Here is a 22,004-nt window from a genome sequence, read left to right on the forward strand (position 1 = left end):
TTGACAAATAAACGTGTTTGCGAATACTAAGCACATTTACCGTATTTAGTGTGAGAGTTCTATTGTTAAGCAATGTGAGCGTACTGGATATTGTACGGGTCCACGCGTTCAATAGTTGTACGAAACTACGCGTCATCCAATAGACTCTCTTTAATGCGACAGAAGACAATAACTGAATTTATGTCTTTTAACAATTAATATTGTACTCAATAATAATATCAGTACTGTACGTCCAATTTTTGTTTGATTTCACTTCTTAATACAGTAATTTAACTCATACTTAACCTATAAGTTTCAATTTGGTACTATATTTAACTTCATTATTTATGTACTGTACCGTACACAATTTGTCTTAATAAAATACTGTATGTCTATTTAATTAAAGTTTTCTTTGTTTATGTACGAAATGATGCACCCATTTTCATTTTTTAAGTAATTAGTTCCTATAACTGTTCATTATCATTATAAATAATTCCTCCTGGACCTGTTCGGATTAACCGACGTTCGGATTACACGTGTTCGGATTAGCGGGACTCCACTGTAGTCCAGCTTTGTACATTATATTTAGATAACTGTCTTGTTGAGCGTCGTTTATTATACTATCTAAGATATCAGTGTTTATATCACCAGTGAATATGTAGGAAGTATTGTTTGCCAGTTTCGAGTAGTGAAGTTCTAGATCAGATAAGAATAATTGGCAGTCCATCGCAGGGCTGCGGTAGATATCTAATATGTCAAAATGTCGGCCGTCAACGTCAAAGTCAAGTTGTAGTCCAGTCGCTTCCCCTAGTTTAATTTGTCGCGAGCCGCCGCATAGATCTGTTCTCAAGTAGACCACCGTACCATCACATCTGTTCCAGTTGTCAGTCGTACAAAATACCTCATATCCATCTATATTAGTTAGAGTCTTGTCTGAGTTAATCCACGATTCTGTAAACACAATGATATCATAAATAATGTTCAAACCTTGTATTAATATTAGTGCCTGGTCGATATGTTTATAGTAACTACGTATATTTAGATGAAATATTTTAAGACTACTGTTTATCCCGTTATGGAAACATTCAGTCAGTTCAGTATGGCAGAGTTACTGGTGCGGGTTGTCCCGTCGAGCGCCGCGGCATGGCCGCTGGGTATGTCACAGTAGCGCCAAGCATATTGGGCAGGTCGCATCACATAATGCCAGAGTTACTGGTGCGGGTTGTCCCGTCGAGCGCCGCGACATAGCCGTTGGGTATGTCACAATAGCGCCAAGCATATTGGGCAGGTCGCGTCACATAATGCCAGAGTTACTGGTGCGGGTTGTCCCGTCGAGCGCCGCGACATAGCCGCTGGGTATGTCACAATAGCGCCAAGCATATTGGGCAGGTCGCGTCACATAATGCCAGAGTTACTGGTGCGGGTTGTCCCGTCGAGCGCCGCGACATAGCCGCTGGGTATGTCACAATAGCGCCAAGCATATTGGGCAGGTCGCGTCACATAATGCCAGAGTTACTGGTGCGGGTTGTCCCGTCGAGCGCCGCGGCATAGCCGTTGGGTATGTCACAGTAGCGCCAAGCATATTGGGCAGGTCGCATCATATAATGCCAGAACTTACTGGTGCGGGTTGTCCCGTCGAGCGCCGCGACATAGCCCCTGGGTATGTCACAATAGCGCCAAGCATATTGGGCAGGTCGCATCACATAATGCCAGAGTTACTGGTGCGGGTTGTCCCGTCGAGCGCCGCGACATAGCCGCTGGGTATGTCACAATAGCGCCAAGCATATTGGGCAGGTCGCGTCACATAATGCCAGAGTTACTGGTGCGGGTTGTCCCGTCGAGCGCCGCGACATAGCCGTTGGGTATGTCACAGTAGCGCCAAGCATATTGGGCAGGTCGCGTCACATATATCACCAAAGTTACTGGTGCGGGTTGTCCCGTCGAGCGCCGCGACATAGCCCCTGGGTATGTCGCAGTAGCCAAGCATATTGGGCAGGTCGCATCATATACCACCAAAGTTACTGGTGCAGTTTGTCCCGTCGAGCGCCGCGGCATAGCCGCTGGGTATGTCGTAGTAGCACCGGAGCCAATTTACGAATTATGACACACATCGATATCAATTGTTTTCATTTCACTAAATTTTATGACAAACTAATGATTTGTACTTTTTATAGTAGCACTCAAATTTATTAATATTTATATCGACGAATACTACTTGTATGATTAATACAGTTTTTAATAGTAGACAATATCACCTGTTACTATAGCACTGCTATAATAATATGTAACGTGTTGTGAAATAAAGATTTGAATTGAATTGAATTGAATTTTGATCTCATTTTTTTGTGATTAATAGGAGAACAATGACATGTAATGGAATTTATGAAATGTTGATCTGTTAAAATTGTATACCTTTAAAAGTTAGATACTTTTTTATATTTTTTTATATGAATTAACAGTTTAATAAATACCTGAAAAAAAACATTTACCCAACAAACCTCTGTATTATAGTATAATATATTTAATTGAGAAAGACATGTGAATATTTGGTAAAATAATACTAACAATTTAAGATTTATATATTTATTGGTAAACAAAGTACAAAACTAACCTTTACCATAAAAACGCATGTGTCATAAGATAAAACATTTTAGTGTGTATTGTTATTTTGTTTGAATATTATATGAATGTCTATGCAGTGCTATTTGCTATAGTACATTTTACATAAAATGCATAGATAATTTCATTGATATTAGTTATTAAATGGTTGTGTACTGCATGATAATGTTGAGGGCACTTGGTGCTACATATAAAAGATTTTTGTTGTATATTTTCTAACATAAATTTTACTTTGACACATTATGCTTTATGAAGGCTCAGTATTTTTTGGATGTGATGTTAACCCTTTATGTACTTTAGACGTTTAGGCATGCCAAGAAACAGGCAAGCACTAAGGACTTTGCATACAGTCCTCATAACCTCATGTTTTTCTTTCTAATTCCCCACTTTATTCTATCTATAACCATAATCTCAATATTTTATGGCTATACAAATTATATAATGCCTCCATTGTAGGTTTAAAGTGTTACCTATATGATTTTGAAAGCTAGCTAGTGCACGAAGATATTTGATCTCTAAAACCCAGTTAGTACAGAGTGCAGGTCTGAAATAACGCAAGATTAAAGAGGTTAAACCGTAAACCACATTCATTTATTAAGCATATTGAGTGAACTTGTGGAAGATGACTTATTCGATGGTACAAGGTAGAATTAAAAGTACAGTTAAACTTGTTTGTCCAAGACGAGAACCTGAAACAAACACTTTTTTACTGCAGGCTGACGTGTTATATGATCACTACGGAGGAGGTCCACGACTCAGGATGTCAGACGCCATGTGTGAGCAGTGTGTAACCAACAACTGTCTGATCCTTCGTACCAAGGCCAAGATACTGGAGGAGAGCAAAGAAGTCACTAATTTGTTAAAGAAGCGAATGCAAGTGTAAGTATAATCATTACATTTCTGACATTTTTATGATAGAGAAGCAAGAGCTCAGAATGTTACATGCCATGTGTGAGCAGTGTGTAACCAACAACTGTCTGATCCTTCGTACCAAGGCCAAGATACTGGAGGAGAGCAAAGAAGTCACTAATTTGTTAAAGAAGCGAATGCAAGTGTAAGTATAATCATTACATTTCTGACATTTTTATGATAGAGAAGCAAGAGCTCAGAATGTTACATGCCATGTGTGAGCAGTGTGTAACCAACAACTGTCTGATCCTTCGTACCAAGGCCAAAATACTGGAGGAGAGCAAAGAAGTCACTAATTTGTTAAAGAAGCGAATGCAAGTGTAAGTATAATCATTACATTTCTGACATTTTTATGATAGAGAAGCAAGAGCGTATATGAGGAGAGGGCTCATAATGCAAACATTAAAGTTGCATCCAGTAGATTGTTTTAATCTAGAACACATTTATGAGGTCTTAGAACTCAACAAGTTCCCAGTGGAAGATTGGTCCTGATTTTGGAGGACATTTTATAATTCCCAACCACACAGTGTGTCAGCCCTAACCCCCGAAACAATTTTCTACATACGCCACTGTAGGGAAGCTCTAATTTTATAATTCCCAACCACACAGTGTGTCAGCCCTAACCCCCGAAACAATTTTCTACATACGCCACTGTAGGGAAGCTCTAATTTTATAATTCCCAACCACACAGTGTGTCAGTCAGCCCTAACCCCCGAAACAATTTTCTACATACGCCACTGTAGGGAAGCTCTAATTTTATAATTCTCAACCACACAGTGTGTCAGCCCTAACCCCCGAAACAATTTTCTACATACGCCACTGTAGGGAAGCTCTAATTTTATAATTCCCAACCACACAGTGTGTCAGCCCTAACCCCCGAAACAATTTTCTACATACGCCACTGTAGGGAAGCTCTAATTTTATAATTCTCAACCACACAGTGTGTCAGCCCTAACCCCCGAAACAATTTTCTACATACGCCACTGTAGGGAAGCTCTAATTTTATAATTCTCAACCACACAGTGTGTCAGCCCTAACCCCCGAAACAATTTTCTACATACGCCACTGTAGGGAAGCTATAATTTTATAATTCTCAACCACACAGTGTGTCAGCCCTAACCCCCGAAACAATTTTCTACATACGCCACTGTAGGGAAGCTATAATTTTATAATTCTCAACCACACAGTGTGTCAGCCCTAACCCCCGAAACAATTTTCTACATACGCCACTGTAGGGAAGCTCTAATTTTATAATTCTCAACCACACAGTGTGTCAGCCCTAACCCCCGAAACAATTTTCTACATACGCCACTGTAGGGAAGCTCTAATTTTATAATTCCCAACCACACAGTGTGTCAGCCCTAACCCCCGAAACAATTTTCTACATACGCCACTGTAGGGAAGCTCTAATTTTATAATTCCCAACCACACAGTGTGTCAGCCCTAACCCCCGAAACAATTTTCTACATACGCCACTGTAGGGAAGCTCTAATTTTATAATTCCCAACCACACAGTGTGTCAGCCCTAACCCCCGAAACAATTTTCTACATACGCCACTGTAGGGAAGCTCTAATTTTATATGTAAGCAATAAGACATACAATCACATGCCTCTTAGGTTATACAATTCTTTAAAAAATAAGGTGTAGTTACATATTATTGCTCTATATATTTTCAAAAGTTAATAGTTTCTTTAAATAACAAAAATACAACCCACTTAGATTAATCTCGAACTACTTGTAGCCCAAGTATACAGAAAAGATTAGAAGATATAAATTGGAAGCCATCCGTCTACTGGGATGAGGAGGTACGGTTTTTGAACAGGTCTTAATATCATCTCAAATTCATGGAAGAAAAGTTTAATTTATATAATTAACAGGTAGGTAGTTCACAGTTTGAAAATTTTTTTTCTGTTTCTTTGTAAATTCAACACTATGTCTTTTCAATTCAAACAGAAAGAAAGTGTGAGTGTTTTTATAATGTAATTCATGTATTGATATTGTAACACATCATATTTCTCTTTGAAGAATTCTCTGGTAAAATAAAAGACTATGGAAAAGTGATATATATTAAGTCAATGTTGAGTTCTTTTCCGTTTTAACTTGTGTTACAATTTAAGTATTAAAGTTTGAATGTTTTGTTACAGTGATGAGCCAGGATATTTTGTGGACAAATATTGTCTGAAGACGTGGCGAAGCAGAGTTCTGAGCATTATTGAGGGCAGACAGAATCCTGCGAGCAGGTCAAACAACGGAGCAACGACGTCAGCGAACGGGGAGGTTCCTGAGCCTGCCGGGGAAGACACAGCGGCCGTGTTGACAGAGCCAGCAGAGATGGAGAGGGAGGCCGGTGGACCTGCAGAAGACAAGGAGGGAAGCAGCAGCAGGACGGACTGCAGGTGGAAACGGAATAGGAGCATACGGCTCGCCAGGAGGAAACCCAACCCCACCATAACTGTGCCTTTAAGTGAGATCAAAGACTGCTTTGTTATGTGTCATAGACTACAGATGAAACTGAACAGTTCCAGTAAAATTCAGTCCAATGAGAGCAGTTTACTGGTCCAGTGTAAACAATTAAAAATCAAACTTAGAAGATTAGCCATGCCAAACAGATCGAGTAAAACGTTAATTATGTCTAGATTGAGGAGGGATTCTGTCGAGAACAAGAGTACTGTGAAGCCGTGTGCAGATAGCCAGTTAGATGTAAATTTTGATAAAAAGTCGGATGTTGAAAGTAACGGTGAAGGTTCCCAACCTTGTGATAGTAGTGAAAAGACTTCTGTGAAACTAGAAGAAGAGGAGAACAGCAAGTCCGATGACGGAATGGCAGTGTTGAGTAAAGCTTTCAATGAAGGAGTCATGTGCCCTCATGGTGAGTCATCTTGTTCCACAAGCTTCCTAGAATATATATATTAATTTTTAGGGTAATTTTTTACTTTAGCCACTTCACATTATTTGTCAAAATTTAAACTTAAAATAAAAAAAAATTAAATGTATGGGGAGTAGTGTAATAGATATTAAAGGGTGGAAAGCCTAAATAATAACTGAAATTACATCGGATTAGTACCGATACGAAATGCCCCTGGCCATCATTGTGGGCTGATGATGCCTTTGGCACTTCCCCGCACTACTGCCAAAAAAAAAAAAACATCACCGAGACAGCACCTAAATTTGAGCTCAGATCACTGAGGGCTCAGTTAGTGCAATGTGATTCGACTTTGCAGAAGTGGCATACCTGGAGGTCACCTGGCCTACACAAGAAACAATAACATAATTAAAACTAAAAATAACAAATATAACCGAGGGAAAAAAAACGTATATAAAAAAAAGAATAAAGACATAAAAATAATGGTAAACTTACAGAATATCTAATGGGGAGGAGGATATAGACGACAATGGACACCCTTTTTGTTATCAGTACACAAAGAAAAAACATGAAATTCAATGTCTAATTAAAAATGACACAATACTGTCTTTTTAACACAATTAAACAGTACACACATTTAACCCATAGGTAAAACTAATACACTTGTAGAAAATAACTCCACTGTTGTAACCAAATTCAAGGAAACACGGATACAAAATGGCTAATGGGGTCGACAAAACACAAAGAACAATATCTTACTATGAAATCTACTACACTGCAAATCTGATCTATCACGAAACAGTATAAAATCATTTAACAACCAGATGTGCAAATATGATGCCTAGAGGCAAACAAGAGTGCAACATACAGGTAGAGTCTGTTGCAAAAATGAAGGTAAAGAGGAAAACTAAATAACCATTGAATTATCCTCATATGCAGTTGGTAGTCCTACTCTGACCTCTAAAATTCCTTGTAATTTCTCACCTGAATGTTGGTATCTTGGTTACCTCGTCATCTTGTTATCTCCCCCACCCATAAACCACGATTCCCCTTGGCTCCTTAGATCAATGAACTATTTGAGATATAACCTAAAATCTCAAACATCAGTTGTTATTGTGCAATTATGGATTAAAAATTCTTTCTGGAAATGAAAACACTATTTTAAGAAATTGATAAAAGTGGTTTGAAATCGTTATAGCTAAAGTAAAATACGACCATTATTTATTTCACAAAGAACACTGCTTTTTACAAAGAAAAATATCTGTCCTTTATTATTCTTGTTGTTAGTGAGTCAGTATAAAACTAATATCTTCATGATATTGCAGGAAACTTATCGATAGACGAAGCCGGGAGGAAACTGGTTCCTGTCCGTGTGTGGGAAATCTTTAAACAATATTTCCCTTCAGCACCCTCGTTTTCCCACGACACAGAGCCTTGTCTACAATGTCAGGTATTTATCATTTTGTTATAAAATACTAATGTGATCAGTGATAAGAAAACATTATATATTATTTTTTTGTCTAACAATTCAAAGATGGCGGACATACAACTTTCTCTAGTGAAAGTGCTCCCCATTTAATTGAGAAGTTTTAGTAGGTAAAACAACAAATTCCTATAAAACCTCTCAACAACATCAATCTGTAAGTTAATTATGAACTAATTAAGCCAAGATTTACTCACCAAAGAAGACAATATATTAACATTTTCATAACATTCACAACCACTCAAGAATCTTACACATTCAATATTAAGCTCAGTTAAATAAATATATATCCAAGAATTTTAAAAGATCTCAGCTAAAAATATAGTAAGTAAAACTGTTTTTAAAGGGCATCTAAAGCAAAAAACATGCCATAACAAACTTCATTTTATAAAAATAACTCAAGAAAAGTGACGTCAGAGCCAACCTCAACACCACATAAGCTCCAACACACATCATTTCCTCCAACTTCATTAAACAGTGGAGGTGGCAGGCTTACAGACAGACAGCTTGTTAGTGTGCCAAGGTGTGAGCGACCTGACACCTGCTGTCACAGCAACCTGACCTACCGTCACAATAGCTGACAGTAGCAACTGACTGACTGACTATAATGAGCTTGATTGTCACCTAATCAAGCTCATATAATAATTGACCAACTGCATTGACAAGGGAAGTTAGCCCTATATTGACCACTAAGAGACTTGGCCCAAACTTAGTTATAAAAAAAAACAGTATATCACAGTAAACAAACACGTATATGACCACACTAAGAGACTGGCAAACTTAGTATAAAAAAAAACAGTATATCACAGTAACAAACACGTATATGAACCACTAAGAGACTGGCAAACTTAGTATAAAAAAAAACAGTATATTTTACAGTGACAAACCCCTATATTGACCACTAAGAGACTGGCAAACTCTAGTATAAAAAAAAAAAACAGTAATACTCACAGTAACAAACACGTATATGTACCACTAAGAGACTGGCAAACTTAGTATAAAAAAACAGTATATAACAGTGACAAACCCCTATATTGAGACCACTAAGCAGACTGCCAAACTTAGTATAAAAAAAAAAAACAGTATATCACAGTAAACAAAACCTAACGTATATGACCACTAAAGAGACTGGCAAACTTAAGTATAAAAAAACAAGAGTATTTTTACAGTGACAAACCCCCTATATTGACCACTAAGAGACTGCCAAACTTAGTATAAAAAAAAAAAAAAAAACATTATATCACAGTAACAAACACTGTATATGAACCACTAAGAGACTGGCAAACTTAGAGTATAAAAAAACAGTATTTTACAGTGACAAACCCCTGAATATTGACCACTAAGAGACTGCCAAACTTAGTATAAAAAAAAAAAAACAGTATAACTTATCACAGTAACCAAACACGTATATGACCACTAAGAGACTGGCAAACTTAGTAGTATCAAAAAAAACAGTAATTTTTACAGTGACAAAACCCCTATATTGAACCCACTAATGACTGACTGGCAAACTTAGTATAAAAAAAACAGTATATTACAAGTGATAAACCCCTATATTGGATCACAAATAGCACTATCATAAAAATGGCAACACTCAGCGATCTCTTCTCCAATTGGAGATATTTTTTTGCCAAACTTAAATATCACCCACATTGGCCTGGTAAAATAATAGATATGTGTCTGCTCCAAGACAAAGAAAAATCTTTAAAATATACCATTCTTTTTTTTGGTGATAACAAAACTGCAATTTAAAATCTAATGACCTATACCTGTATGTTACACATAAAATGTGTGTATGGATTACCCAAGACAGATAATTTTTTTAAGCTGGAAACAAGAAATTTAATAAGCGCTACAAGAAGCTGAGGCAGCCCATAGGCTCAATCACAGATGCTCATTTAACTATTCCACATAATTTTTCTCAAGAAGTTGCTCCTTTGAAGAAACTGATGACACCTCAGTCCATAAACAATGTACAAGATCAAAAATCAGAGAAATATGACTATCTGATGATCTCTTGAACCCTTGAAACTTCTCTGACTTTATAGCAGCGGAAGCCGGCAACGAACTACTTAGTGAGAACAATGTCCTGAAGAATGAAATTAATAGCAGTGTGTCTCTCACAACTGCAAAACGATAAACTTACATTCCTACTCAGGAAACCAAAAATAGTAAATCTTCAATACAGCAAGACATGGAAAAGCAACTAGAAGAATTGGAAGATAGAGAGTAGCAGCACTAACGGACTACACTCGGACCTTTCTGAAAAAGAAAGAAAAACTACCTTAGCAGAAACCTCATCAAGGAACAAAATATCAAAGAAGAGTTATTGGCACAGCAGAGGAAGAAAAGAAAATCAGCGATGCTAGATTTAAAGAATTGCAGGAATTACAAACCAAGTCAGTGAGTAAAATAAATATTATAGAAGCAGAATTAGAATTACCACCACAAAACAAGCAAAATGATGAAAACAATGAAATTCTTATTCTAAAACAAAAATGCTCATTTAATTACTTTAGGGAATGAAAGAGACCAGAGTTAAAGGGACAACAAAGTCTGTTGTCTAAGCTGGAGGAAGATGCGGAAAAAAAAGCAGCTAAAGTTTACATGAGCAAATAAACAAATTTAAACTTTACACTAACTCCTTTCTTGACAACTTTATGAGCTCTGACTTTTAATAACTGTTTTAAATATTTTTCAGTGAATAATAAAATCAAATCCACATTGCAAAGACAGAAGTTAAAAATCTTGGATATTCCTCAGTTAGTAGCTAGGATCTCATGACCGAAACCACAAATAACGACCAGATAAGTAACCCTGTTCAAAAAAAGAACGTGTTCAGTGTGTCTCTCAAAGCTGCAAAGTACAAAGCTAGTACTCAGGATATGATTCATAACAAACATATCTGCAGGTGATATGCAAATGGTTTGAATGTGGCACTAGATTTCCCCTTCAACTCACTAACCGGTGGACTCCCATAACAGCCAAAATAAGAATAAAAATGAGAGCATAGAAGACTTCTTCTCAAATCATATATTGAATGAATAAAAACACCTATAGAAGACACCTTTCCAAGATCTATAAAGTCCATGGAAGACCTGACTTTGCAGGAAGCAGAACATGAGGAAAAAAACTAAACTTTCAGATCCTACTGATGTAATATTTTTTAGAGATAAAGCCCCAAAAGTCCATGCAAAATGAAAATCAAAAATTAAATCACCAAAATGTCACAGCAAAGAATATTAAAATTCTGCATCAGAACATTGAAGACTTTCTAAACAAACTGGACCTCTCAGACTCAACCATTTCCTCACCACTACAAACCCTGACATATTAGTACTTACAGAACATGGTTATTCAAATAATAACACCATTAAGGGAGGTTTGTCTAATTAACTACATTCTTGTATCAGCTTTCAGCAGAGAAGCTCACCTCAAAGGAGGTGTTGCTAATTATAAACACAACAGTTTTGAGACCGAAGTTAAGAGTCTTGGCATAGAAAATCTTAGTGAAGAGCTAATTTGTGAAATGTCAGGGATCAAAGTAAGCACAACAACAAGAAGCCACATTTACATTCATTGGGGTATATCGTCCACCCAGTGCATCTGTAAACCATACCTATTGCCACTCTGACTACCGTTATCTTAACAGGATACCCTCATGATAATAGTGGTATTTGCCTAGTCGGTGATCTCAACATAGACAGTTAGACAGTTCCAAAGAAGAGAAAAGTTGGCTCTTGATGACTTCCTTGCTTCGTACGAGATAACGAGACTGAAACTCCCACCAACGAGAAATCGTCCATGCAGATTCTAGTTCATCCATTGACGTGGTCTGCACCAATCTTGACCATAACAGCCTTAAAGTTGACATAACTCTGCTCGGGCCTCTCTGACCACACAGGACAACTCACCAAATTAAATATCTACACTCTACCCAAAAAAAACTAACAACATCGACAAGGAGACATCTAAATGCAAAGAACCCCTCTCAAGTCTAAAAGAATTACTTGCACTACAAACCTGGGAAAGGCTTTTACCAGGAACCTCAAGCTTATGAGGAAAGTTATCAGAATTGATCGGCACCTTTACGTCAGCTCTTGATATAACATGTCCCTTAAAAACATCAAAGGTAGCAAGCCTAAATGTCTGAAATTTAAAAATAATATCTTACCATGAAGCTGAAGAAGTAATTCAAAACAATTTATGATGGCACAAGAAAAATATGTTAAAAGTAACAAGCCAGAAGATAAACTAGATTTTATCCAAAAGAAAAAGGCCCTATGACCTTAAAACAAAGAGACCTTAGGAGGATGGCGAATAAGATCATATAAAAATACAAATAGCAATAAAATCAAAGCCATCTGGGACGTGATCAACAGTGAACGGGCATCCAAAAAACACGTCAAGACCAGTACATGGGAGCTAAACATGGGGGATGGCATTATAAGCAATATTGACCAAATAGTAAGACTTTTTAATGAATACATTTACATCGATTGCTGAAGAAAACACTAAAAAATAACAACCCTCCAAACAGACCCCACTAAATTTAACATATCTGACAAAACGCGTTTGACTGTTTTATTAACTACTTTTTCATTTGACTCAAACCCGGATGAGGTGCTCAAAATTATTCAGTCTTTAAAATCTTCCTCTTCATTGCAGGATGCAGATGAAGTTTTCATCAAGGATGGTTAAAACAGCAGTTACGAACTTTGCCATCCGCTGAAGTAAATTTAATAAACAAGTCTTTGACTCAGGGAATCTTCCCTTCAAAAAATGAAATTATCTAAAGTCTACCCTTACATAAAAATAGGTAGCAACATGAGCTACAGAACTTCAGGCCTATATCCCTTGTGTCAACATTTTCAAAAGTATTAGAAAAAAATCTTGTACTGAAAAGTGACTCCTAAACCATTTACTAACCAACAATCTTCTTACATGAAAGACAACATGGTTTTTTCTAGCTGGAAGATCCACCAACACTGCCTTATTGATTTAATAGAGCACATAATCAATAACATTGAAGAAGGAAACAATGTCACCACTACATGTTCTTGACTTAAGTAAAGCGTTATGACTGTTTTGGATCATCATTTGGTCTTGGCTAAAATAATGTTCTTTTGGCATTAAGGTGACGGCACTACAATGGTTTAAGAGCTACTTAAGTGACCGGAAACCAAATAGTGACAATACAGCACACAACTAATTTGGAATAACCAAAACAGCAACGTCCCACCACTAACCTCTGACTCGGGGTGTTCCTCAAGGTTCGGTGCTGGCCCTGTTTTGTTTATCTTGTTTACCAGTGACTTACCAAATTATATTGACATCTATACTGCTACCCAGTCATGTATGCAGATGACACTGTTCTGACCACCTCTCACAAATCGACAGAGCTTTCTTGAAATTGACAACCTTCATTTCCGTTAGCATGGGGGCCCATCAATATTGCTTTAGAAAACGACCTAGTTTTTTCAATGAATCAAAAACTCAACACATCATATTTGGAAAAAACAAGGACAAAATTACAATCCCACATGACTTTGAAATTTCTTGCTACACAAAACATCTTGGACTGACGTTAGATAACTCTCTCTCCTGGAGCTTTCATATTGATATCTTTGTGTCATCAGCTGAGCACAACAGTGTTTGCCCTAAGAAGAATAAAATCTGTAAGTACCAACTGAAGCCACCCGAACACTTATCATGCAATATTTGAGAGCAGGGCCCGATATGGAATTGTACTATGGGGAGCATCCTCAAACACAACCTGCTTCAACGAGTTCATGGTTCTCTCAGAAACGGGCAGTAAGAATAATGGCTGACATTGCACCACGGGACAGCATGCAGAGATGCATACAAAAACCTAGATTTACTGACCATCACATCTCTTTACATACTTGAAGTCATCATGCTTGCCTGCTAAGTTAAACTTGCCAAAAAACAATCGTCAATGGTCGACACCACAAGACATGGACTTGACTACAACTTTACCTGCTCACAGGACCGCTCTGTTCGCAAAGAAACCCTCATATTGCTGGAGCTAGACTATATAATGCTCTACCTATCGAGCTCAAGACAATTGAAAATAAAAAAAAATCTAAAAAAAAGGACTGTATTCCTGGCTTGTGAAGAAATCAATTTACACAATCAGTGAATTCCTTGAACATTGCAAATTGGTCGCAACCAACTGTTAAAAACTTACAAGGAACTAAAGGCAATTGATTTCCATTACATTGTATTGATTTTTCATTTTATATAATTTTGTATTTGACACCTGTTCTAAACTTGACGTTTTATGAATAAAGCTTCTTCTGTATTCTGTATTCTGTATTCTAATTCATACAATTACAAAATAATAAAATATCCCTTCCGGCTCATTCGGGAGTAAGGTAAATTTCACCTGTGGCCGTCATCTGTATGTATTTGAAATTAAAGAATTTTCGTATTTTATTTGAAGATGCATAATTAATCTAGATGTTTACTTTTCACAATACTTATGGTTTAATAACTTTCAATGTTGGCATGTTAAAATAACTGTAACATTTAGAAACTCCATAATCTTGAAACCTCTCAAAACAAATTGTTATATAGAAAAGTGAAAGAATCAAAGGTGTTTATAATTACCTAATATATTTAAAAATGTATCATTTGAATCTTATGTTGCTAATTACTGGACAAACTCATCCAAGCTATGTGCAAGGACTGCCTTTATAATAAAGAGTCAGATTTCACAAATTATATTAACAAATTAACTAACACATTAAAAAAGGTAAATTATCCTGACAAAATTGTAGAGGCCAAGAAATTTAAATTATAACAAAACTATTCCTCTAGATGAGGTTAAATTTATCACCAAATTCGTAACAAAATACTTATAACAAAATAAACCCCATAATCAAAACTGCTTTTTAGATTCTACAATAATCATTGGAAACTAAAGACATATTTTTAAAACCACCTTAGTCATCTTTAGAAGACCAACTAATCTTAAAAAGAAAATCGTGGAAAAATTTAATAGTTGTAAATCTTGTCAAAAACCGTGTTGTAGTACATACAAAATCATGTCCCTAGAGGACAACATTTTAGCAGCAACATAATTAATAAAACATCCAATTAAAGGAACTATTGATTGCAATTCAAGTAACATAATATATCAGCTAAATTGTAATTTTGTCATAAACAATATATTGGCCTAACCTCTAACCCTCTTCGTATCACAATGACAGGTCACCGTTATAGTGTTGTTCATTGAGATGACACAAGCCCCTCGCTGTACATTCCAGGAAACACAATCAGGACAAAATTGAAAACTGTTATAAATTAAAAGGCATCAATAATGTCACATTATATGCCAACGATAATATAAATATATTTAATTTGAGAAGGAGCGAAACTGCTCATAAACTTATATTTAAAAAATCAAAATTTCCTTTGGGTTTGAACCTTCATTAATTTCTAAAAAAATTATTTTTACTCCTTGGTATTTCTGATGAAACATCATCTGTGAGGTATTTTTCACTGTTTATTATTCAATTAGAGTTATTTTCTCTTTTTTATATTTTCTAGTTTAATTAATTTTTTAAGGTGGGTGGTGGTAAGAGAGGGATGGAGAGAGATAGAGAGATATGTTATTTAAAATCATCAAGAATTGAGGTGGTCAAAAGTTTACAATATTTTACAATACAATGTAGTAACAACTTGTAGTAGTCAAGATTCATTGTCTAAAATATCAGTCCCATACAAAATTCAGTTAAACAAGAAAGGTGACCAAAAAGACCACAAAAACTATTGCCCTATCTCAATTTTGACAGCTATTTCTAAAGTCTTTTAAAAAATAGTTTTACTCCATCTATCTACATTTTAGGGAAAACATGAAATAATTTGTTAAAATCAACATGGGTTTGTAAAAAATAGATGACCTATTTTTTTATTTTAGCAAGGCGTTCAATTCCATTAATTATCATCTCCTTCTTGAAGAAATGATTAGTCATAGGATAAGAGGCTTGGCATTAGATTGGTTTAAGTCTTATTTGAAGGGAAGGAGGCAATGTGTAAGGGTATCAGCAGTTGATGAGTGTGGATTTCTGTGGTAGTATAATTCACACGAACTTCCTACATCGAGTGGTGTGTCCCAGGGCTCCATAATCGGTCCTATTCTTTTCCTGATCTTTATCAACGATCTTCCTGTAGATACCGAGTCGGCCAGGGCTGTCCTCTACGCCGAAGACACATCTCTTTTGTTGTTCAGCCCCACTGCGGAAACTCTTGAACAACTGACTTTTGTTGAAGCCAACGGTTTAGTACAATAGTTTGACAGTAATCTGCTCACAATTAATTCATTCAAAACCCAGTTTCTAAGCTTTCACATTTCTGAAAAATCCGCTCCTGATTTTAGTTTCTATCTAGATGAAATTCCTATCCAACCGATTAACAACACTACATTTCTTGGACTGACCTTGGACTAAAATTTTACAACCATATTCTAAATGTATCTAACAAAGTGAGCTCGGGAATATTTTCCATTCGCACCTTACCAAAATCAGCTAACTCTGATGTTCTTCTTTCTGTCTATTACGGACTTCATGAAACTTCAGCAAACACCTGATAATGTTATGCCTATACACTTCACAATTCTGACAGTGAATTTCAACTGTTTCATGTATGTAGTGCAAAGAAATCAAACATCAACGTGTTTTTTTTTTATAGTTGGCGCATTTATTGACAGGCATTTTAAATGTGCATAAAAAGATGTAAATATAATAAATTTTCACACATAATGTAGCTATGGTGGGAAGGGTTGATTCAATGTGGATGTTGAGTTTAGCTCAGGTGAACTGGAGCTGAACTCAACATCCAAAAATCAATTGAATCAAATCACTAACCGCAGTGCTGAAGCTGTGGAGTTTCAAAACTCTAGTTACTATAAAACTAGCTTCAAACAACCAGATAGAGAAATTGGCACTTTTTAATGAGTTCCTTAAGGGTTGAACATTCATTTTCTGAGTGTTTTTAAAGATTTCCCTGTTTTCATGAGAAACCATGTAGTTGTGATTAGTTTAATGTCAAATTATTTATTGCTTATTTTAACTTGGTTTAGTCCTACTGTTCTGTTAAAACGTATACTATATATAACACAAAATCTAACAGAGAGTATAAATCTTGTACACAAATAAAATGTAATTGATTTTTTCCAGCATGTTGCATCTAAAGATGAAGTACTGAAACAACACTATTATGAAAGTGCTACAAACCAGAAGAAAATACTGTCCGATCTGTATTCCATGCGCAACAGACCTCAGCCAGGCAGAACTGAGGACACTATCTTTCTGTTACACAAGCAGCACTTCCATCAACCGTGGAGTTCCTTCTTAAAGTGAGTGTTGTTTCTTATCTTTTTGTGTGTGAACAATAATCAACACATTTGAGTGTGTCCATAAAGGCAAGTACTAAGTGGTATTTCCAAGTACTAAGTGGTTTTGCCAAGTACCAAGTGGTATCGCCAAGTAGTCAAAGTCAAAGTCAAAAATTCTTTATTTACAATTTCGTTAAGAAATGTAATGGTGTCTAAATTGCATAGTAGGTATTTTTCTTGGTCTTGCTTTACATTGCTTATGAGTTTTTCGTTGTAGTGAAGAATTCTTCCAGTGTGTAAAGTGGTCGTTCCATCAGCCAGTCATGCAGTTGTTTCTTGAGTTTCGTAGAGCTGAAGTTCTTCATGGATTCAGGTAGTGCATTATATAGTTTGCGCCCCATATATGATGGCATCTTGCTGTATTGTGTGGAGTGGTGAACTGGAAGGATGTAGTCTTTGGCTCGTCTTGTATTATAATGGTGAACACTTTCTCTTTGGTTGTAATCCTGTTGGTTTGTGTAGATAATCACAGTGTGTATGTATAGACACTGTTAGGATTTCCAAAGTTTTGAAAGATTCTCTGTAACTCTCTGTTGGTGTGAGATGTGCAAGTGTTCTGATAGCTTTCTTTTGCAGGATTAAAATTCTGTCCCAAGTTTTGCTTGGTTGTACCGCCCCATACTTACAATCCGTATCTGATGTAAGATTCCACAAGTGCATAGTAGGCTGTTTTTGCCATATCTAACCCTCCAACCCACATCAGTCTTCTCACCACAAAAATCCTGACCCTATCTTACTTAGGTTATTAGTGTGGTTGGTCCAGGATAGATCTGATTCTATAGTGATTCCCAGTAGTTTGGTTTCACTTTCAACCCAGAGATTAGGAATTTCTGGGATCTCGTCTTGTCGTTGACTAAAGTTGATGCAGATTGTTTTTTGTGGGTTTATTGCCAGGTCATTTTGGAGACAATACTGAAGAGTTTTATTTGTTGATGAGATGATTTCTGACTGAAGGTCTTGTAGGGTTTTTGTATGGTGTATCAGTGTGGTGTCATCTGCATATATTATTGTCTCTGCATTGGTATCATTTATGAAAGATGGGAAGTCATTTATAAATAGGACAAAGAGAAAGGGTCCCAGGACTGACTGAGCCCTGTTGCACTCCTCTTGATGATGGCCGAGCACTGGATCTGAAGGAGGTTTTTCCATTGGCTGTATTTTGTATTTCTACAAACTGTTTGTGCCCTCAAGATAGCTTGCTATCCAGTCCCCTGATCTCCTTCTCATGCCCAGGGTTTCCAGCTTAATCAAAATTTGGTCATGTCCGAGGCAGTAAAATGCCTTGCTGTAGTCAAGAAAGACGGCAGCTACGAATTTGTTGTCTTCTAGTTTATCTGTGATTAACTCGTTAATGTCGGTTCAAAATTTAGTTATTAAGGCAGTGTTCAAAAAACACAACAGATACCGACTATCTTGCTCTATACAGAGACACAATTGTTATCAATTCGGCAGCTATATATTAAAAGCTTACTGGTCTTCGCAAGGAGCCACAGGCAGGAGATGGTCACCACTGTCACACATAGATATTTTACAAGGAATGCTGTTAGCGTGGGCCTGCAGGTTCCCTGAGTAGTAAAATCGTATAATTACACCAATCCCTATTACAATTGCAAATTTCCTACTCAGAAATATTCCGCAACACACAAGAGACCTGCAGGTCCCGCTGTCCGCATACAAAAATCGTGTCTCTGTCTGGCTGTTGGAGGTCGGCGCTGAACACGCTGAGTCGCTGCTCTCATCTATATACTAGACTAATGTATATGATCACGTTTATTTACTGGACTAACTTACTTTATTACACGTAACAAACTTTTACTATTATTGTTGCGATGGCCGTCTTGCGCCATTTCGCCTCTCCGATGGTTTTAAACACCTCCAATAACCCAAATTTAACCTAAGTATTGTTAGTAATTAATTTTGTTCAATTTAATGATTTATACTATAGAAAATAACATACCTTATTTTTTATGATCTTTTATATCAAATAATTAGACTATTGGGTATTGTGGCATAATTAATATTGTCTGTGGCCTACGAATTACACAGATTATTTTAGATTTGCTATATAATAATTGTTTTAGAAATATATATATATATATATATAAAATAGTTTATTATTATTAACTAGCTGACCCGGCGAACTTCGTACCGCCTTAAAGGGTCCACAGCATCCACATTGGTGCTTGAAATGTGCAGAATAAAAGACAAAGTAAAAAATAAATCAAATTAGGTCCTATGTGATTTTCTTTTCCTTCACAAATAATCTGAAATTTAAATAGAAAAACAAAATAAAAAACACAATTCGTAAGTTATCTAAAAAAATTTAAATCGCAATAAGCAGCAAAGCCAGATACATTAATTTATCAATATTGATTCTCTTTCTTCAGTCGAGTATCTTGTGATATAGGCTAAAACATTTTTGTCTTGTTATTAGGTGCAATAATGAATAAAGCAGATGGTTTGCCGACACGTGAACATGCCACATATAGTTGTACATGAGAAAAACATGGATTTTCTAAATTTAGTCCACAAACGCTCAAAGATTGGCCTTGTGATTTATTGATCGTCATGGCAAATGCAAGACGAATCGGAAACTGAGTTCGTTTAAATTCAAAAGGCACATCGGTAGGAATAATCGGAATCCTTGGAATAAGAACTTCCTCACCTTTAAATTTTCCTTTAAGAATCGTCGCGTGAATCACATTTATCATCAATTTTTTTTACAACCAAACGCGTTCCATTGCATAATTTTGGCTGATTTAGATTGCGAAGCATTATGACTACTGCACCAACCTTCAAAAGTAAATTATGGGGTGGTAAGCCGGGCACATCCAAAGAGTTTAAAAATTCAGTTGGATAGTTAGTGGCCTCATCTTCATTTGTTACGCAATCAATAGATTTTAATGTTTGCAGAGTACCATCAATTTGACTCTGAATTAAAAAGTTCAAGTCATCCACATCCTTGTTCTTAGCTGCCAAGATTGCTCGCTCACTCAACCAATTGTTATTTTTGTGATTAGTGATGGATCAAGAGGGGGAGTCAGTATTGGCAATTTTACTTTGCCATTAAGACAACACAATCCAAGCGACTCTCCAACAAACTTCAATGCACTACAATGCCCACAAACAACATCCATTGGACCAATAAGTACAGATACATGCGAACTGTAATCATAAGTGCAACCATAACTAAATGATGCTCTATTCAAATCAACAGCTGATGTATTCCTTCTTGCGTGTCGAACTTGATCTAGTTGTTGATCAGTACGATTAGCTCGCCGATTTCGCATAGCCAAGCGAGCTGTTTCACGGGCTTCCTCTCTTTGCTCTTGAGATTGAGAAGCACGAAGTCGGGCCATACCAACACGACGCTCTTGTCGTCCGATTTCACGTTCTTCTTCAGTAGAATTGTTCACAACGTTACGAAGCCTTCTTGCATTACGGCTTTGTTGAGACAGATTTGATCTTCTGGGTCGCGGCATCTTTATAATAATCCTCTCAATGTTCACAAACACTCGCAAATCGTTTAATTTCGTGCGAAACAAAGTTATCCGAACCGAAAGCAATCGAAGTAATAAGTTGTTTGTCTTTTTTAAAAACCAACAGATTATTGCAAAGGTAAAAAAAAATCACTTAATGATTGACTGATTATTAAGTAAAACTGAAAGGACAATCTAAATGTCAGTAGCCATGATTTCATTTTGTTTGACTGAGTAACCCAGAAAAATGACACAGGCAGCTGTCAAAGTGTCAATCAAATTTATAGTTGTTTGTTTACATTTTGGAATTCAGGCAATTGTTTTTTTTCAAGATACAGTTTTTTTTTACTCTATGCTTTCAAACTATAGGTGTAAAGAAATTTTTTTTTTTTTTTTTCTTCTCTAATTGTTAGCTCTAGGCTAGTAGGCTTCGGGAAATCCAATGCCGCCTCAATGTACTATTTGTTTCTTGACGTAGGATTCTTGTAAGGATCTAGGTTATCTTCTCGCTAAGGGTCCATCAGGATTCCTAGGTTGAAGCACCTTATCCAGGTTACATTTAAGTTACCAATATGCAGATAGTTACTTTGTTTTAAATAAATTTCTTAATTGAGTTCAGAAATTGAAGTAATTCTTTAAAAATCTCTAAATCGTTTGACTGGAGAATTTTAGTTAAGTTTTGAACATTCATCCCATACTTATTCTTTATTAATTTTAAACCTTGGCTTCTAGCATGGTCATATGCAGGGCACGTGTAAAGAAATTTAAAAATAGTAATAAAATGATATAAACATATATTTCTTTTCTCGCATTATATATGTTTACAAAGAACAGCTGATTAAATTTGAACAGGCTCTTTCACTTAATAACATATGTTTGCTGCAATGCATTTCTTACGGATATTTCTGTAACTTTTAGAGACCAGTGGGGCGGAATCCTGAATCGGGAACGGGATAAAAAGTATCCTATGTCCTACTCCCAGTTCTTAGCTACCTCCCTACCAATTTTCAGCCAAATCGGATCAGTCGTTCTTAACTTATAAATAGTGTAACTAACATGACTTTCTTTTATATATATAGATGATAACTATTATAATACCGCTGTGCACAGCAACTAGAAACAGACTCGTCACCACGCACGAGCCTCTATGGCCTATGTGGGACTAATTTCATGCATATTATGTGTACTATGCTTGTTTGCAAATTTTGAAATGAATTTGATTTGAACTCAACTAGGGTTACAATTGTACT

General features: G+C 36.3%; 1 protein-coding gene across 4 annotated transcripts in view; it reads left to right on the forward strand.

Moving 5' to 3' along the window:
* Positions 1-22,004, forward strand: part of LOC124361727 (ubiquitin carboxyl-terminal hydrolase 48-like) — a 213,769-nt gene that overhangs the window by 33,413 nt on the left and 158,352 nt on the right. For all 4 annotated transcript variants that reach the window (XM_046815669.1, XM_046815672.1, XM_046815668.1 and 1 more), the window contains 4 exons: positions 3,314-3,477; positions 5,653-6,377; positions 7,697-7,821; positions 17,058-17,236. In XM_046815669.1, coding sequence (XP_046671625.1) covers positions 3,314-3,477; positions 5,653-6,377; positions 7,697-7,821; positions 17,058-17,236 — 1,193 coding nt within the window. The remainder of the gene's footprint in view (positions 1-3,313; positions 3,478-5,652; positions 6,378-7,696; positions 7,822-17,057; positions 17,237-22,004) is intronic.

Source organism: Homalodisca vitripennis, chromosome 5, assembly GCF_021130785.1.
Source record: "Homalodisca vitripennis isolate AUS2020 chromosome 5, UT_GWSS_2.1, whole genome shotgun sequence".
In the NCBI taxonomy this organism is placed as follows: domain Eukaryota; kingdom Metazoa; phylum Arthropoda; class Insecta; order Hemiptera; family Cicadellidae; genus Homalodisca; species Homalodisca vitripennis.